The 14,491-nt window shown below is 37.2% G+C and overlaps 1 protein-coding gene, 1 long non-coding RNA gene and 1 pseudogene across 2 annotated transcripts; 2 read left to right on the top strand and 1 right to left on the bottom strand.

Annotated features, from left to right (window-relative positions):
* The first annotated feature begins 566 nt into the window (after positions 1 to 566).
* Positions 567 to 9,420, top strand: LOC120132429 (annotated as a pseudogene).
* Positions 9,421 to 9,485: 65 nt separating this feature from the next.
* Positions 9,486 to 10,135, top strand: LOC120132773. The gene is made up of 2 exons (XR_005517035.1): positions 9,486 to 9,641; positions 9,745 to 10,135. It is a non-coding gene; the product is annotated as an uncharacterized LOC120132773 (long non-coding RNA).
* A 421-nt stretch (positions 10,136 to 10,556) lies between these two features.
* On the bottom strand, positions 10,557 to 11,458 carry LOC120132765 (probable receptor-like protein kinase At1g80640). The gene is made up of 5 exons (XM_039149458.1): positions 11,408 to 11,458; positions 11,214 to 11,332; positions 11,087 to 11,125; positions 10,899 to 10,949; positions 10,557 to 10,801 (listed from the first exon to the last, which is right to left on the bottom strand). Exons 3-5 carry the CDS (start codon positions 11,120 to 11,122, stop codon positions 10,661 to 10,663), a joined length of 228 nt encoding a protein of 75 aa, XP_039005389.1. The 5' UTR covers positions 11,123 to 11,125; positions 11,214 to 11,332; positions 11,408 to 11,458; the 3' UTR covers positions 10,557 to 10,660.
* Between the last annotated feature and the right edge of the window lie 3,033 nt (positions 11,459 to 14,491).

Raw genomic sequence — 14,491 nt, 5'->3', positions numbered from 1 at the left:
TATATCGAAACATCAAAATGTTTTCAACATAGCAGCAGAGGGTATCTGTGTTGACCCTCAGAAAGTTCAAGCAGTTCTTGAGTGGGAGCCATCCAAGAGTGTAAATAAAGTATGCAGTTTCTTAGGTCTAACGGAATATTATCATCGCTTCGTAAAGGGTTTTTCGATGATAGTCCCCCCGGTGACAAAGTTTCTTCAGAAAGGTTTATTGTTTTTTTTATGTGAGAAACGACAATATAGTTTCGAGCAATTGAAGACCTTGTTGATCCAAGCCTCAGTCTTAACCCATCCTGAGTCGGTAAAAGAGTTTACCATATATAGCAATGCTTCGCTAAACGATAAGGGATACGTTTTGATGCAAGATAGAAAAGTAGTAGCATATGCATCTCGTCAGCTCAAGCCTTACGAGCGGAATTACCCCATACACAATTTAGAGGTTGTAGCGGTTATTTTCGCGCTTAAGATTTGGAGCCATTACTTGTTTGGGGGGGAAATTCCATATCTTCACATATCACAAAATTTTAAAGTATTTTCTTACCTAGAAGGAGTTAAACTTGAGGCAGCATATGTGGGTGAAGTTGCTTAAGGATTATGATTGTGTTATCGACTATCATCTCGAGAAAGAAAACGTTGTAGCTGATGCACTGAGCGAAAAGTCGATGTTAAAGCTAAGAGCTTTGCTGGTGCGCCTGGGTATATCCAGTGATGAAGGTTTGTTAGTCGAGCTTTGAGTATAACCCGAGCTAGTGAGTGAAGTTAAGAGACTTCAAAGTTTAGACAGTTGCCTAAGAGCTCAGATGGAACAGTTTTAACAAGGTGAGGCCCCATGGTTAGAAATGCAAGATGATGTTTATGTATGCCTGATGTTGAGTAGTTGCGTAGTAAGATCCTTCATGAAGCTTATTATAGTCTGCTTTATGTCCATCCTAGTAGCAATAAAATGTATCAAGAGCTTCAACCTTTGTATTTATGGTCAGGCATGAAAAGAGAGGTTTTTGAGCTTGTAGCAAAGTGTTCGATTTGCCAACAGGTTAAGGCAAAACATCAGGTTCCCTCAAGGTTACTCTAGCCGATTCAAATACCGCAGTAAAAATGAGACCGAGTTTTCTCACTTTTTACCGATTATAATGGACTTCACCTTAGAGAGGCTATTGTTGCTCTATATTCAAGAGATGGTGAGGTTACATGAAATCCTGACTTCGGTCATCTCAGATAGAGACCTAGTTTAACTTCTCGATTTTGGGAAGCTCTTCACAGTTCCCTAGGTATCAAGATTTATTTTAGCACAGTGTTACGGTCAGTCAGAGTGTGTAATCCAGATTCTTAAGGACATTCTTAGCTGCGTTATTATAGATCTTGAAGGTAGTTGGGAAGATCCCCTACCATTGGTGGAGTTTATGTATAATAACAGTTATCAGACGAGCATCCAGATGGCTCCAAACAAAGCCCTGTATGGGTGCATGTGTATAACTCCTTTTTGTTAGATCGAGCTTAGTGAAGGGAAGATAATAGGGCCATATCTGGTCCGTGAAACTGAAGAAAAGATCAAGGTGATTTAGAATAGACTTAAGGAGACTTCAGATAGACAGATGTTGTATACGAATTTGAATCGCAAGGATGTTGAGTTTGATGTGAGGGTCAAGGTATTCCTTAAGATGTCCCTGTGGAAGAAGGTGCTTTGGTTTGGATGCAAAGGAAAGTTGACTTCGCGTTTCATCAGTTCCTACAAAGTTCTTGAGAGAATAAGACTGGTAGGTTATCGTTTAGCTTTACCATAAGAGTTGGAGCACATTCATATGTGTTCCATGTATCCATGCTCTAAAGATATCGTTCCGATCCATCGTATGTCCTATCTTTAGAACAAGTCAAGTTGATCCCTGACATGTCTTATGAGGATGATTAGATTAGAGGTCTAGCTAAATAAGTGAAAGAGCTAAGAAACAACAATATCACTTTAGTAAAGTACTTTGGAGAAATCACGGGGCCGAGGAAGCTAATTGAGAAACAAATGAATATATGAAGCTCCAGTATCTGCATCTTTTATATCTAGGTAAATTTTGAGGACAAAATTTCTTTTTAAGAATGGAGATTTATAATGCCTCGAATCTTGGTTTAGTAGTTCCGGTAAACCCGAAGCCTAAAGTTGATGTTTCGTGCTTTTAGGTTTGAGTATGGGCCTAAGAGTTAGATGGTAAGAGATGATTGTCTTATAAAATAGAAAATAAAGAGACCAAAAGTGCAATTTATCTGATTCTTATTTCAAAATCTGAAAACTCCCCTATTTTATGAGGCCTACGTGAACAACTCCCCATTTCCCACCAAATACTCATCTTATTCTTCCATCTTTTCTCAATTCTTCTTCCATCTTCAAGTTGAAGAATTTAGGACTTCAAGTTTAGTTTGGGTCAAGCAAAGGTAAGATTTTTAACCCTCGCCCTTCAAGCTTCATTTTAAGCTCCATTTCACTAGTTTTTATCCATAGAAAAAATGGATTTTGAGAGGTTTGTGAGAATATATGGATTCTAGCTATGTTTTGGGTTATAAGGAGTTATTTAGAATGTATACAACCTATAGATGGATTAGTAATCCATTTTCTTACTTTGTTTAGTGAAGGAAGTGGGAGAGAGTTCCAAATCAAAAGACAAGGAAAAGTTGAGCATTGGTTGAGTTGATGAGAGTTCTAGCCACCAAAGGAGCAAGGTAACACCTTTAAATGTTCAAAAACTCTTCTCTACTCTTAGTGAGTCATTAGAAGTTCAAAATAGTTTAAATGTTTGAGTTGAGCGTGATAATCATTTTCTTGTGAAATTCTTGTTTAATAGTTATAAATGAGTTTAAAGTATCTATTATGACCCTTGTTGATCAAATAAAACTTTAAGCATGTTTGGTGACCTCACTAAGGTCTTGGGATTAAAATATAACATTTTAGTATGTGTTTTATGACTTATGCAGGTATAGTGTCGATACTATTGGGATAATATCGATATCTTATTCTTCGTTTTGGGCAAATTCGTGAGTATCTGGGCAAGAGTATCGATACTCTTTCAAGAGTACCAAAACTGGGTCATTGTTTCGAAACTTCCTTAAAGTTTCAAAATTGGGCATAACATAATGTTTAAAAATATCGATACTTATATGAAGTATCGAAACTTTTGCTGGAGTATCGATACTCTTGGGATAGTATCGATACTTTCAATCTATTTTAGGTAAAAATGTCAGTTTTTAAAGGAATTAGACTCGAAGTACCCCAACACTTCATTTTATTATCAAATAAGACTACAAGTGAGAATATTAATGATATTAATATTACACTTAGAAACAAGGTCAATTAGGATGACATAAAAATAGCCTTGGATGAGGCTCGGGAAACAATCAAGACACCTGAGTTCCTTTAGAAAATGCTTGTATTAATGAAAGTACATATTAAGTCTGGATATATCTTTAAGTAGTGGGTGAGGCACTTAAATCTAACTAGCTTGGACGCAAGGTCCGACACTCAAGGAGTGGGTTAGTCGAGGGTGTTGACCGATGCAGAGATTATGGGCAACCAACCTCGGTAGACTAGAAGGGTGTGTGAGCTCCGAGATGCAGAACCTCAGTCACACCAATATATCTACCATAGAGTATAGAGTGTAGTATACGAATATACTCACTATTTCAGTTTATCAGTTAGCTTGAGCATGTCATGAACACTTTTAGTATGGCTTAGTTGTTATTGTGGTATTAGGCTAGTGAGCTCAGTGTTTGGAATTTGTTTCCTTACGCAGGTTAGACGAGGAGCAGTCCGAGGACTTTTTGGGCCAGCAATGATCCAGATCCAATTATTGTAGAGTATGTCTTAGGTCATCTTTATAGAGAGCATGTATACCTGTGAACCCTTTGTATATTTCTGTGATGGCTCATTTTTAAGCGATGATATGTATGATTTAAAATAGTATTTTTGGGAGCTCCTGATGTAAACCATTTTATTTAAATTGTGGTTGATTCATTTTAGCATGATTGTTTATAATTGGTCTTTTTTTCTTGGAAATTAAAAAAAAAATTGGTTAGCCACTATAGTGGTTCTGTGTGCATTTTGGTCGTCGACTATGTGTTGTTCTGGTCTAGGGTGTTACATTTGTAGTGGTCATCAACCCTGAAATTATGTTAGACTTTTGAGCAATCCACATTTTATAATATGTCAATAAGCATCAATCACCCAATGGTTTTTTGGCCTAATACCCAAGCGGGTAAATTATTTGGGGTATTGGGTCTACTAAGAGTTTATTTTGAAGAATATGACATTTTCTACAATGCACCCCGAACTCTTCACCTTGAAGAGAGAGTTCGCTCGGATATTATTTTTAATTGGTCCCTGCATAGTGAGCCCCATGTGGTCATTATTTTATTGGCATTATAACTCGTCACGCTAAAAAATATTTTTAAAAAAATAAAAATAAAATAAAAATTATAAATTTAAAAAATAGGGTGAACTCGTTACCTTGACACGATGAGTTCACTCAAATTCAAAAATAGTAGTCGTTTTGTAGCCGTTAGTCAACGGGAAGACGAACAGCAACGATCACTTGGAACTCATCACCTCAAGGTGACAAGTTTGGTCCGGTAAAATTTTAAAAATTAAAATAAAAATAAAAATAAAAATAAAATTATTATTTTACAAAATACAAAGTAAATAAATAATTGCATGAAATAAATTTTTGCATGGAAATTACAAAGAAAATTTATCCATGTCTCCTAAGTTATTGACAATGTAGAGGAGTTGTTGAATGATAATGTCGCGGGGCTTGTCAAGTATGTCGGGGCCGTACACCTTGGTCGTCATTGTCGCCTTGCCGAGGAGGTGTATTTAACACACTCTGTGATCCACCTTTAAAATACAATGATAGATTTATGACATTTGACGCCATCATCATCGTAACTGCTTTGACTTGGCTTTGGTGACCATATAGGATATGGTCCCACTCACCCGCAACTGTATGTTCTGTTGAATATCATTAAGTGTATTGCGATGCATCCTATGAACCTCTAACCCAATTCGGTCGAGTCTCGACTGAAGTATAACATGAAGGATAAAAACCGAAACTGGCCTAGGATGCCTTATAGTACTCTTCAGTGGTAGATGGTGAAGCAGAAGCAGACGATGCTTTCTTCTTGAACTTGGTGCATGTGGCTTGATGATTTTTTCATTCTCCCCTCACTTCTAGTGTCGTCAGATATGGTTTCCCATTTGCTTCATAATTTCGAAGATATGGAGAATAGTCAAAATCGAGGTCCAGCAGTGTGATGTCATGATGATTCCATTGCTCGATATAGAAAACATGCCTCACTGACCAATTTTTGTCATGTTTCCCACGCATATTGATTGTATGGAGAGCGTCCATTTCAACCATAAGCGTAGGAATCGACTGGTACGATGCAAACTGTCGCATCACTCTATCTGCGGCATGCCACTCTATAATCGCATAATGCGACAACGACGTCATGGTACACCAGAAGTGGGACCTCTAAAAAAATCCCTTCGGTAATAACTAATTGATCTCCTCGTTGACATACGAAGGCCAAGAGAACTGTAAATATTAAACATCAAAGTTAATATATAAAGTTAAAAAATATTCAAATAAAATAATTAAAATTTTGTATGTCATACCGTAAATCAACCAATGATGTTGATCATCATCCGTATGTCTCGTGTAGTGGCACCCGCCAACTTCATCTCGGAGATTTTATGACTCCATCCTAAATATTTAAAAATAAAAAAATTATAAACAAATAAAAATAATTAAATTTATGAAATTCAAAAAAAAAGTTTAAATAAATAAAGTTAAACAATTATCTTGCAGCCAGCGGAAACTCTACTGGGGCTGTTGTAACTAGCGTCAAAAACAGGAAGCGATACCAGGCCCAGGATTGTAGTAGTATCAGATAACCTGCTACTTCAGCTTTTCGACCCGTTTGGACAAGTGTGGCCTTGCAAAGCTCCCGATAAAGAAAGTCCAAAATCGTCGAGCCTAAACTGGTATTACGACACATAACAAACTCTTCTAAATATTGCAGATATTGAGTGTGTGCCAGATTATCAGATTTATCCGGTAATAATATCCCTCATATCAATTGAAGAAGAAATGTTCGAGAGGTAAACACAACATCTGCCTCTGTAGACTCGTCCATGACTTGGAATTTGAAATCCAACCACATTATCATGACTTGATAGCCCCTGATGACGTCGAATGGTGGCCATTTTCCCAAAACTTGGTAAACCAACATCGTAGGGGCGTAAATGTTTTGCCTCACCACTAAGGCTCCATTCACCGGAACATAGAGTTAGTAAACGACATCTTCTAGAGTAATCGTCGCTTCACCACTTGGGAAGTGGAACATGTGCATTTTGGGCGCCAACATTCGATCAAAGCCTCGGTCAACATTGGGTACACCTTGAAGCCACATAAACAAATGGTTGGAAATAAACCAGGTTGATGTAGATATGTCATCATCCGCTGATGCGACTCTTTGGTTGTCATCCCCCAACTACAAAAACTCCATTCATTTGGCCCACGTTGGATAGATGAAACATGGACGTTATCCAGTCGCAACATATATTCTCGGGTTTCCATTTTTCATAATTTTCGCACAAAGTATTTTTTTCAATTTTTTCCGGATTCATGTTTTGGTGAAAAACCAAAACCCCAAACTCCTTATTTATAGCCTTACTCTTAACGGCTATAAACGCATACAAATTTTAAATGGTTGGCTGAAATCTTCACCCCGAGGTAAAAAGTTTCAAGTGATCGTTGTTGTCTGTTGCTGCTCGTTTGTTCGTTGATCAACGGCTAGAAAACGGTTAGTATTTTTGAATTTGAAGGAACTCGTCATTTTGAGGTGACGAATTCACCCTATTTTTTAAAAAAAATTATAAATTTTATTCTTAAATTTAATATTTTAAAAAAAATATTTTAATGACTCGTCACCTCGACATGACGAGTCATTATAATATCAATAAAATAATGACATCCATAGGCCCACTACAAAAGAACCAATTAAAAACAATATTCTAATTTTTAGTGCACTGTAAAAAATGTATTCTCTAAAATAAACTATGGGCAGGCCCAATACCCCAAATAATTTATCTGCTTGGAGTATTGGGCCATAAATGCCATTATCAAATTGGACATTTCAAAACGAATTGTTGGAGTGCATTCTTCATATTCATTTATTGGGTAAGTTTTTCATTTTCTTTTTTAAATATTTATAAATAATTTTACCCTAGTTTGTTTATTATTTTATTTCCTTTATTATGTTAAATTTTAGGATTCCATCATTCTACGTAGATCTCAATTGATAACAACGTGAATTGGTGTTACAAATTTAGACAATAATATTATAAAAAACAGAGGGTTGAATTATGTCGAATTAAAACATAAAACAATTATTTTGAATTTCAACATTATAGAGTGAATAAATCCGTAATTAGACAAAAAAAACAATAAAAACAAAACCAACATATCTATTCACATTGTATTTTAGCTGTTCTCTTCTCGTAGACATTCATCAACTCAACATGGGACAGGGTCGTGAATCCTGAATCGAAAGATCTGAAATCAATTCAACATGGCGAGCCTACTTATCAGCTGACAAGTGGCAAACAACTACACCTCAGTTTTAACACTATCTCAACTCTTTTGTCGCAGCACACTGTTCCTCTCTCTTGTCGGTTCCAGCGGCGCCATTTCACGGTTTCCACTATTTTTTAGCTGAAAATTATCAAACTCAGTTGATCACCAAGCTTTTCGCTTCGAACCCATCGCCCCTTTCCTTATACTTCAAATCTTATTGCTATTCATTGTTGTTATTAGCAATTTGTTGAATTTCCTCGTGGCTTCATCGCTACTCTCTTTGGCTTCTTCCACTCCCTCTGCTTCACTTTCTATTCATGGAATCAACAAGGTATTTTCTGATCACTTTCTGTTTCTGTTTTAGATACTGTTTAGTTATTGAGAAATGGAAATATGTTTCTCGCAGGGAAGATCTAATCCTGGGGGCATCAACAAGGAAAAAACCAATACTTTCATCAGAGCAAAGGTTCCCTTTTTTTTCCTTTTCTATCCCATTACCATTTAAAGATCAACTTTTCATGTTCATTATGGCTATGTAACAATAATTAAGGTTTTTCCCCCTTGATCATGTGTGACTCTGGGTAGCTGGTATTTTGATATTTTTTTGGGGGTATTGTTTGCAGTCTTTTGGTCGAATATCTATGGTTGTGGCATCCAATGTATCTCGTTTTGGGGTGTCTGAAGCTTTCGAAGCAGACAACCATGAATTGAAACTCAACCTTGGAGTTGGAGCCTATCGAACTGAAGAGCTACAGCCCTATCTGCTTGATGTGGTTAAAAAGGTATGGATTCTTTCATGAGTCATGGCCTGTTCTAGATTCTCCATTGACATAGCTTATAATTTGTTTTGATTCTTGATGCCAAGAATGAGTTTTTTTTTTTTTTTGACAATTAAGTTGAGTTGAAAATAATTTATGTTGTCACCTCTAAATTTTATAGGCTGATAAGCTTCTACTGGAGAAAGGGGAAAACCGAGAGGTAACTCGAGTTACTAATATGCATACAAAACCTGTGATCACTCTTCTTTGGCTTGCTTCCTATGGTTTTCACTTGCAGTATCTCCCTATTGAAGGCTTGGCTGCTTTTAGTAAAGTGACTGCAGAGTTGTTATTTGGTGCAGACAATCCAGTTATAAAGCAACAAAGAGTGCGTGAGATTTCTGGCTATTGTCTTGTACCAAAATAAACTATGTCTAGTTTAGCTCTCTATGATTTATTTTTTCAGGCAAATTTTGATACTTGTTGATTTATTTTATTATACCTTTTTCCAGGTTGCAACAGTTCAAGGGTTTCAGGAACTGGTTCACTTCGGCTGGCTGCAGCGCTCATAGAACGATATTTTCCTGGGGCAAAAGTTATAATATTATCTCCTACTTGGGGTGAATGCCATCTCCTTGTTGAACTTAGTTGTGAAATTTGTTCAATTGCATAGTTACCAAACCATCTTGCAGGTAACCACAAGAACACTTTCAATGATGCTAGGGTTCCATGGTCGGAATACCTATACTATGACCCGAAAACGGTTTGGATTTTGAAGGGATGATAGCAGACATCAAGGTCATACTCTAGCTAAAAATGCTCACTACAGTATATATCAATGCGCAATAAGTCAATTCCTTGTTCTAGATTTATTCTTCAATTATACTTTTCAGGCAGCTCCTGAGAGTTCTTTTATTCTTCTTCGTGGTTGTGCTCGCAACCCTACTGGTATCGATCCAATTCCAGAGCAATGGGAAATAATTGCAGATGTCATCCAAGAGAAGAACCATGTTCCGTTTTTCAATATTGCATACCAGGTATTACTTGCCTGAATTTTTAGACAAAGGTGATTTAAATAAGAACTTCTTGATTTACTTTTTTCAATAGGGGTTTGCAAGTGGAAGCCTGATGCTGTTGCAGCATCTGTTAGGATGTTTGTTGCTCGTGGTATGGAGGTTATTACCGCTCGGTCATACGGTAAAAATCTTGACCTTTATGCAGAAAGGATTGGAGCAATAAATGTTGTTTGCTTGTCACCAGAGGCTGCTGCAAGGTACAATTATGTTGTGCTTAATGCTGGAAAATATTCATTTTTAGTATACAGTGCCACTGGTCCTTCCTTGATAATCTCTCTTATGTTGCATGCATGTTGCAAGGTAAAGAGCCAACTGAAAAGAATAGCTTGACCAATGTACTCCAATCCTCCTGTTCATGGGGCGAGGATCATTGCCAATATCGTTGGGGATTCAGCTCTCTTCAACTAATGGAATGCAGAGATGGAAATGATGGCCGGGAGAATTAAGAACGTGAGACAAATTATTCGACCGTCTTTCTTCCAAAGATAAAAGTGGGAAGGATTGGTCTTCGTTCTCAAGCAGATCGGCATGTTTTCATTCACAGACTTAAACAAAGCTCATAATGGCCTGTTCCAACACAGATACTCGATATGTGTTGGATTTTAATCTTTGTATTATGACATTATGTCTGTGTGTGTTTTCCCCTTAACAGTGCGATAATATGACGAACAAGTGGCACGTATATGACCAAGGATGGAAGGATTTCCCTTGCAGGATTATCATTGGCAAAGTGTGAATACTTAGCAGACGCCATCATCGATTCATACCACAATGAGTTAAATTAATGAAAATTTTAAGATGATATCTGCAATTCAGCAATTCATGAATATTGGAGTGATTTTACGAAAAACATGTAATAATGTTATTTTACTGAGCATTGAAAACTCTTAATAAGCAACGAACGCTCATGTTTTGAGCTGCAAATCTGTCTTTTTAGCCATTGATGTTACTTGTGAAGTGTGACAGTTCAACTAAACTAGCATAAAGCATCTATATATATAGTGTAATTTACAAATTGTATGAACAATCCGAAAATCTTCTACTCAGGCTAAATCATCTAGTCTTCCGTCCAAATATCATCAGAAGTTTGCATCTAATTGTGCAATCGAGCTGATGCAGAACTATGATTTTACCTAGAAAAAAAAAAACTGAAACCAAGTCTGATACCGATTTTGAGACATGTCAAGACTGAACTAGGTAGGTTTTGGCTTTTGGGTCAAGGGACTACATATCGTCCAACTCTTAAGGTCCCTCCGAGCTCCGTAGGAACAAGAGGAATAAGTGAGTGGAGAACATCATTTATCAACGGACGATAGCTCGGTTCTGGTTGCACGCATAACACAGCTACAGCTGCAACCTACAATATTAAAATCCCACTTTGCAATTATATCATAATCACGCAAATGCGAGAGGAACTGGTTTCCGAAAGTGAAACACTGAACAGCTTTACCAACCTGATATAAATGCTTCAAATCCATGGTATTTTTAATCACAGGATCCACAATGTTTGCGAGTTGAAAAATGGATGTCCCTTGTTCCCATATGTAATGGGGTAAGGGGGAGGTAAGATAGTAGGCTATCCCCAACACTAGGTTGAAAGCAGCTTCCGTAGAAGACCTCCAAATTATGAAATGCCCTCCATGTTTGCGAGTTGAGATCTGTCAATAAGCTTAGGCATGGCCTGCAAATTCATATGATAGTTATGCATTAAATTGTCTGAAGGTTCGGTTGATTTTTCAATGGCAAACTAAAACACGAGCAAGGCATACCCATGTGACGATAGATATGTATTGAGCTGGTGCCAGTTTTTCTACAGGCTTTCTTCCCAATAATAGTTCCAACAACACAATACCGAATGCATAGACATCACTCTTATCTGTTAATTTCCCTACAATAATGCAAACAATATGAACAACAGCCTGTCAGAATCAATTGTTCGATTATACCCAATTCGTGTACATACCAACTAAAAGATACTCCGGAGCTAGGTAACCTAAAGTGCCTGAAAGCTTCAAATTATTCTTGTTTTGGGCTGCATCAGTTACTGCTAGACCAAAGAAAGAAAGTGAGCAACAACAGTACACACACACAAAAGGTTTTACACTGTCAAATAGTTTATGTTCATAATTTATTACCTTGGCATTGAAATCTGAATCCAAGAGGATATTAGATGATTTCAGATCTCTATGGATGACTGGTGGATTACAGTGCTTATGAAGATATTCTAATCCTCTGGTCAACAACGAGGATATTTGTTTATTACTGTTTCATTAACTGAGAAAAATAGAACAGTGGATGTCAAAAGCTCACCTTGCTATATCCACGGCAAGTTTCATCCTCCTATGCCAAGTTAATGATGACCCATGGGAAGGTCGTAAACCATGACAAAACTATCACATTTCTATCATCTTTGTGAGAGATTGAAAGAAGGGAGCTTTTTATTTCTGTTACCATGTAATTGAGTTTCCAAAGAACCATTTTGCATCAATTCATAGACAATAAACCTCGTTTCATCGTGCTGAAATCCAACATAAAATAACCTCAGTGACCAAAAATGCCTTATAATATACGAATTTAACCAACTTTTTTTGGATTTGCCAAAATGACCAACAAATTCGCAACGCGATCTCAAATTTGGAATGCGAATTCCAATTTCGCAACCCAGTTTTCAATTTCGCAACGCGAATATGTAAATCGCATTGCAATTTTCCAAATTCGCGTTGCGATTTTCAAATTCGCGTTGCGATTTTTCAAATTCGCAACGCGAAAGTCAAATTCACGGTGCGAATTTGTAAATCGCAACACATAAGTCAAATTCGCAACGCGATAGTCAAATTCGCAACGCGAAAGTCAAATGTTTTTACGAGAAACACAATATTAATTTCGCAACACAAATGTAAAAGTATTATCGCAAATCATCTCTAACCTAAAACCCTAAAGCACAACTCAATCCCATCTCTATCTCTCACTCTCTACGGCAACATCCGTTCCCATCTCCGACGAAATCCGTCCCCATTTCCAATGAAATCCGTCTATCTCCATCTCTCAGAGCAACCCTCACAACCATTAACGGTCAGAAATGGAAAATCAACCACCGAGGGTTAGTTTTTTTAATCTCTTATTTTTATTTTGAAAATTTTGTATTATTATTAGATTAACCATTTCACTGAGATTGCTAAATTCATTCGTTGCTGCCAATACTGCTAAACTGTTTAGTCTTTAACCCTGTGAAGTTAGTATTTGTCTTTGTTTTGTCTTTTTGTTGAAGAAACCCTAAATCGCAACACCAAATTCACAATGCGAAAATGAAAATCGCAACGCGAAACTAAAATCGCGTTGCAATGTTCATTTTCGCGTTGCGAATTTAAGTTTCAGAAACTTCTTTTATTTGCAAATTGAAACTTGAATGAATTGCATTACTTCAACCAAAAAACAAAGACAAATACTAACTTCACAATGTTGCTAATTTAAGTGTCAAGAATAAACTACTACTCTTTATGTTGTCCTTGAACCTGCACTAAACCTATATGTTGTCATTTTAAATGTTTATATAAATGCTTACTTCTGGAATGTTATCTGATGCATTTTATGAACTATGATGGAATAATGACTTGGGTGAATACCGTGCTAGTTTGAAACATATTTGGCTTTGTTTTCACTGTTTAATATCATATTTGTTTATAGTGTATAATTTGTAGTTTTTGGTATATCTAACTTGGTATGTTTGTTGTTTTTGTAGAAATTGTTTTTGGCTGCATTGACCTTAAGGAATAAATTAAGCCTAGCCACTAAAATTGCGTCGACTCTTACACCTCCACAAAGAAAATTGTTTGAGAATACTTGCTTCGGGCCATGGCTGAAAGTGCAACATACGGGTGGAGATACTATGTTGACACATTTGTTTCTTCAGACCATGACTAACGATCTACCCGAGGGGGTACAACGTGGTGATGAGGAGATATGGTTTCATTTTCCTCCGGCATCGGCGTATACTTGTTTTGGGCGGGAGGAGTTTTGCATAATCACCGGTCTACGCTTCGGACACGATGATATAGGTCGGTACACTAGTCATATCGCCCGCCCATCATGGTTATATCGGGGTTTTCCTGAGCTGGCAAAGTCGAAGCCGAGTATACACGTCGACGACTTGAAGATATTATTTGATAAAGATGGTTTTACTCGGATGGATAACCTTGATGTTGTCCGAGTATGCCATTTATTACTTTTGCATGCCGACTTTTTAGGCAAAGAGGGAAGACAACCAATCTTCGAGGACCTAATATTATTGGTAGAGGACCTAAATGCATGGAAACTATTTCGTGGGGTTCATATCTATGGAAAGCTACTTGGAAGAAGTTGTAGTCTGCCTTTGAGGACCGAAAAAGTTTGTGGGGCGATGGTTCTAAATACACTTTGATAGGCTTTACTTGGGCCTTTAAGGTAAGAATTTCTATATAATGTTTCCAAAATTATAATTAATTATTTAACAATTACTAATGTTTGTGTATTATATTGTTTTGTAGATTTGGATATTTGAGGCTTTACCCAGCATGCGGACATATGCGATAAAAAGATCAAATTATATTCCTAGGGCTATTACCTAGAAGTGGATCCGCATGTTGGATTGGGAAGATTTACTCTCATATACGACGATGAATGATATAAGTTAACACACAAATAATACCATATATAAACAAGTTATTACTAGTACAAGTTTAACTTTGTTTGAGATTTTATATTGTTAGGAGGCCAACTATCCATTACAGAGGCTGACACCCACAGAGGCTGAGCTTGCCACTGATTGGTGGCAAGCTAGTAAGCGGTTTTTTGATGGGATGGATGATGAGTACCCCCCACTTTGAGAGCCATCACCTGATCGGGCCGATTCTACAGCTCGACACCCGGAGCCATCACCTGATTGAGCCTCTTCTCTACCTCCACCATCACATATTCCATCACATCATCGAGCCTCTTCTCCACTATCACCTCATGATAGGCGACCGGCAAAGAGGCCACGACATTTATCTCCCTGTTCTCCACCTCCACG

This window comes from Hibiscus syriacus, unplaced genomic scaffold (genome assembly GCF_006381635.1).
Source record: "Hibiscus syriacus cultivar Baekdansim isolate YM2019G1 unplaced genomic scaffold, ASM638163v2 tig00001728_pilon, whole genome shotgun sequence".
Taxonomy (NCBI): Eukaryota; Viridiplantae; Streptophyta; class Magnoliopsida; order Malvales; family Malvaceae; genus Hibiscus; species Hibiscus syriacus.
This window is presented reverse-complemented; position numbering and strand designations above follow the sequence as displayed.

Excerpts from the sequence above, each read along its gene's own strand:
- LOC120132765 (XM_039149458.1), bottom strand. The coding sequence starts at position 11,122 with ATGCCTAAGCTTATTGACAGATCTCAACTCGCAAAC. Across the intron at positions 10,950-11,086 it reads ACAGATCTCAACTCGCAAAC|ATTGTGGATCCTGTGATTAA; the intron begins ATGGAGGGCATT and ends CAACTCGCAAAC. Across the intron at positions 10,802-10,898 it reads ATTTGAAGCATTTATATCAG|GTTGCAGCTGTAGCTGTGTT; the intron begins GTTGGTAAAGCT and ends TTAATATTGTAG.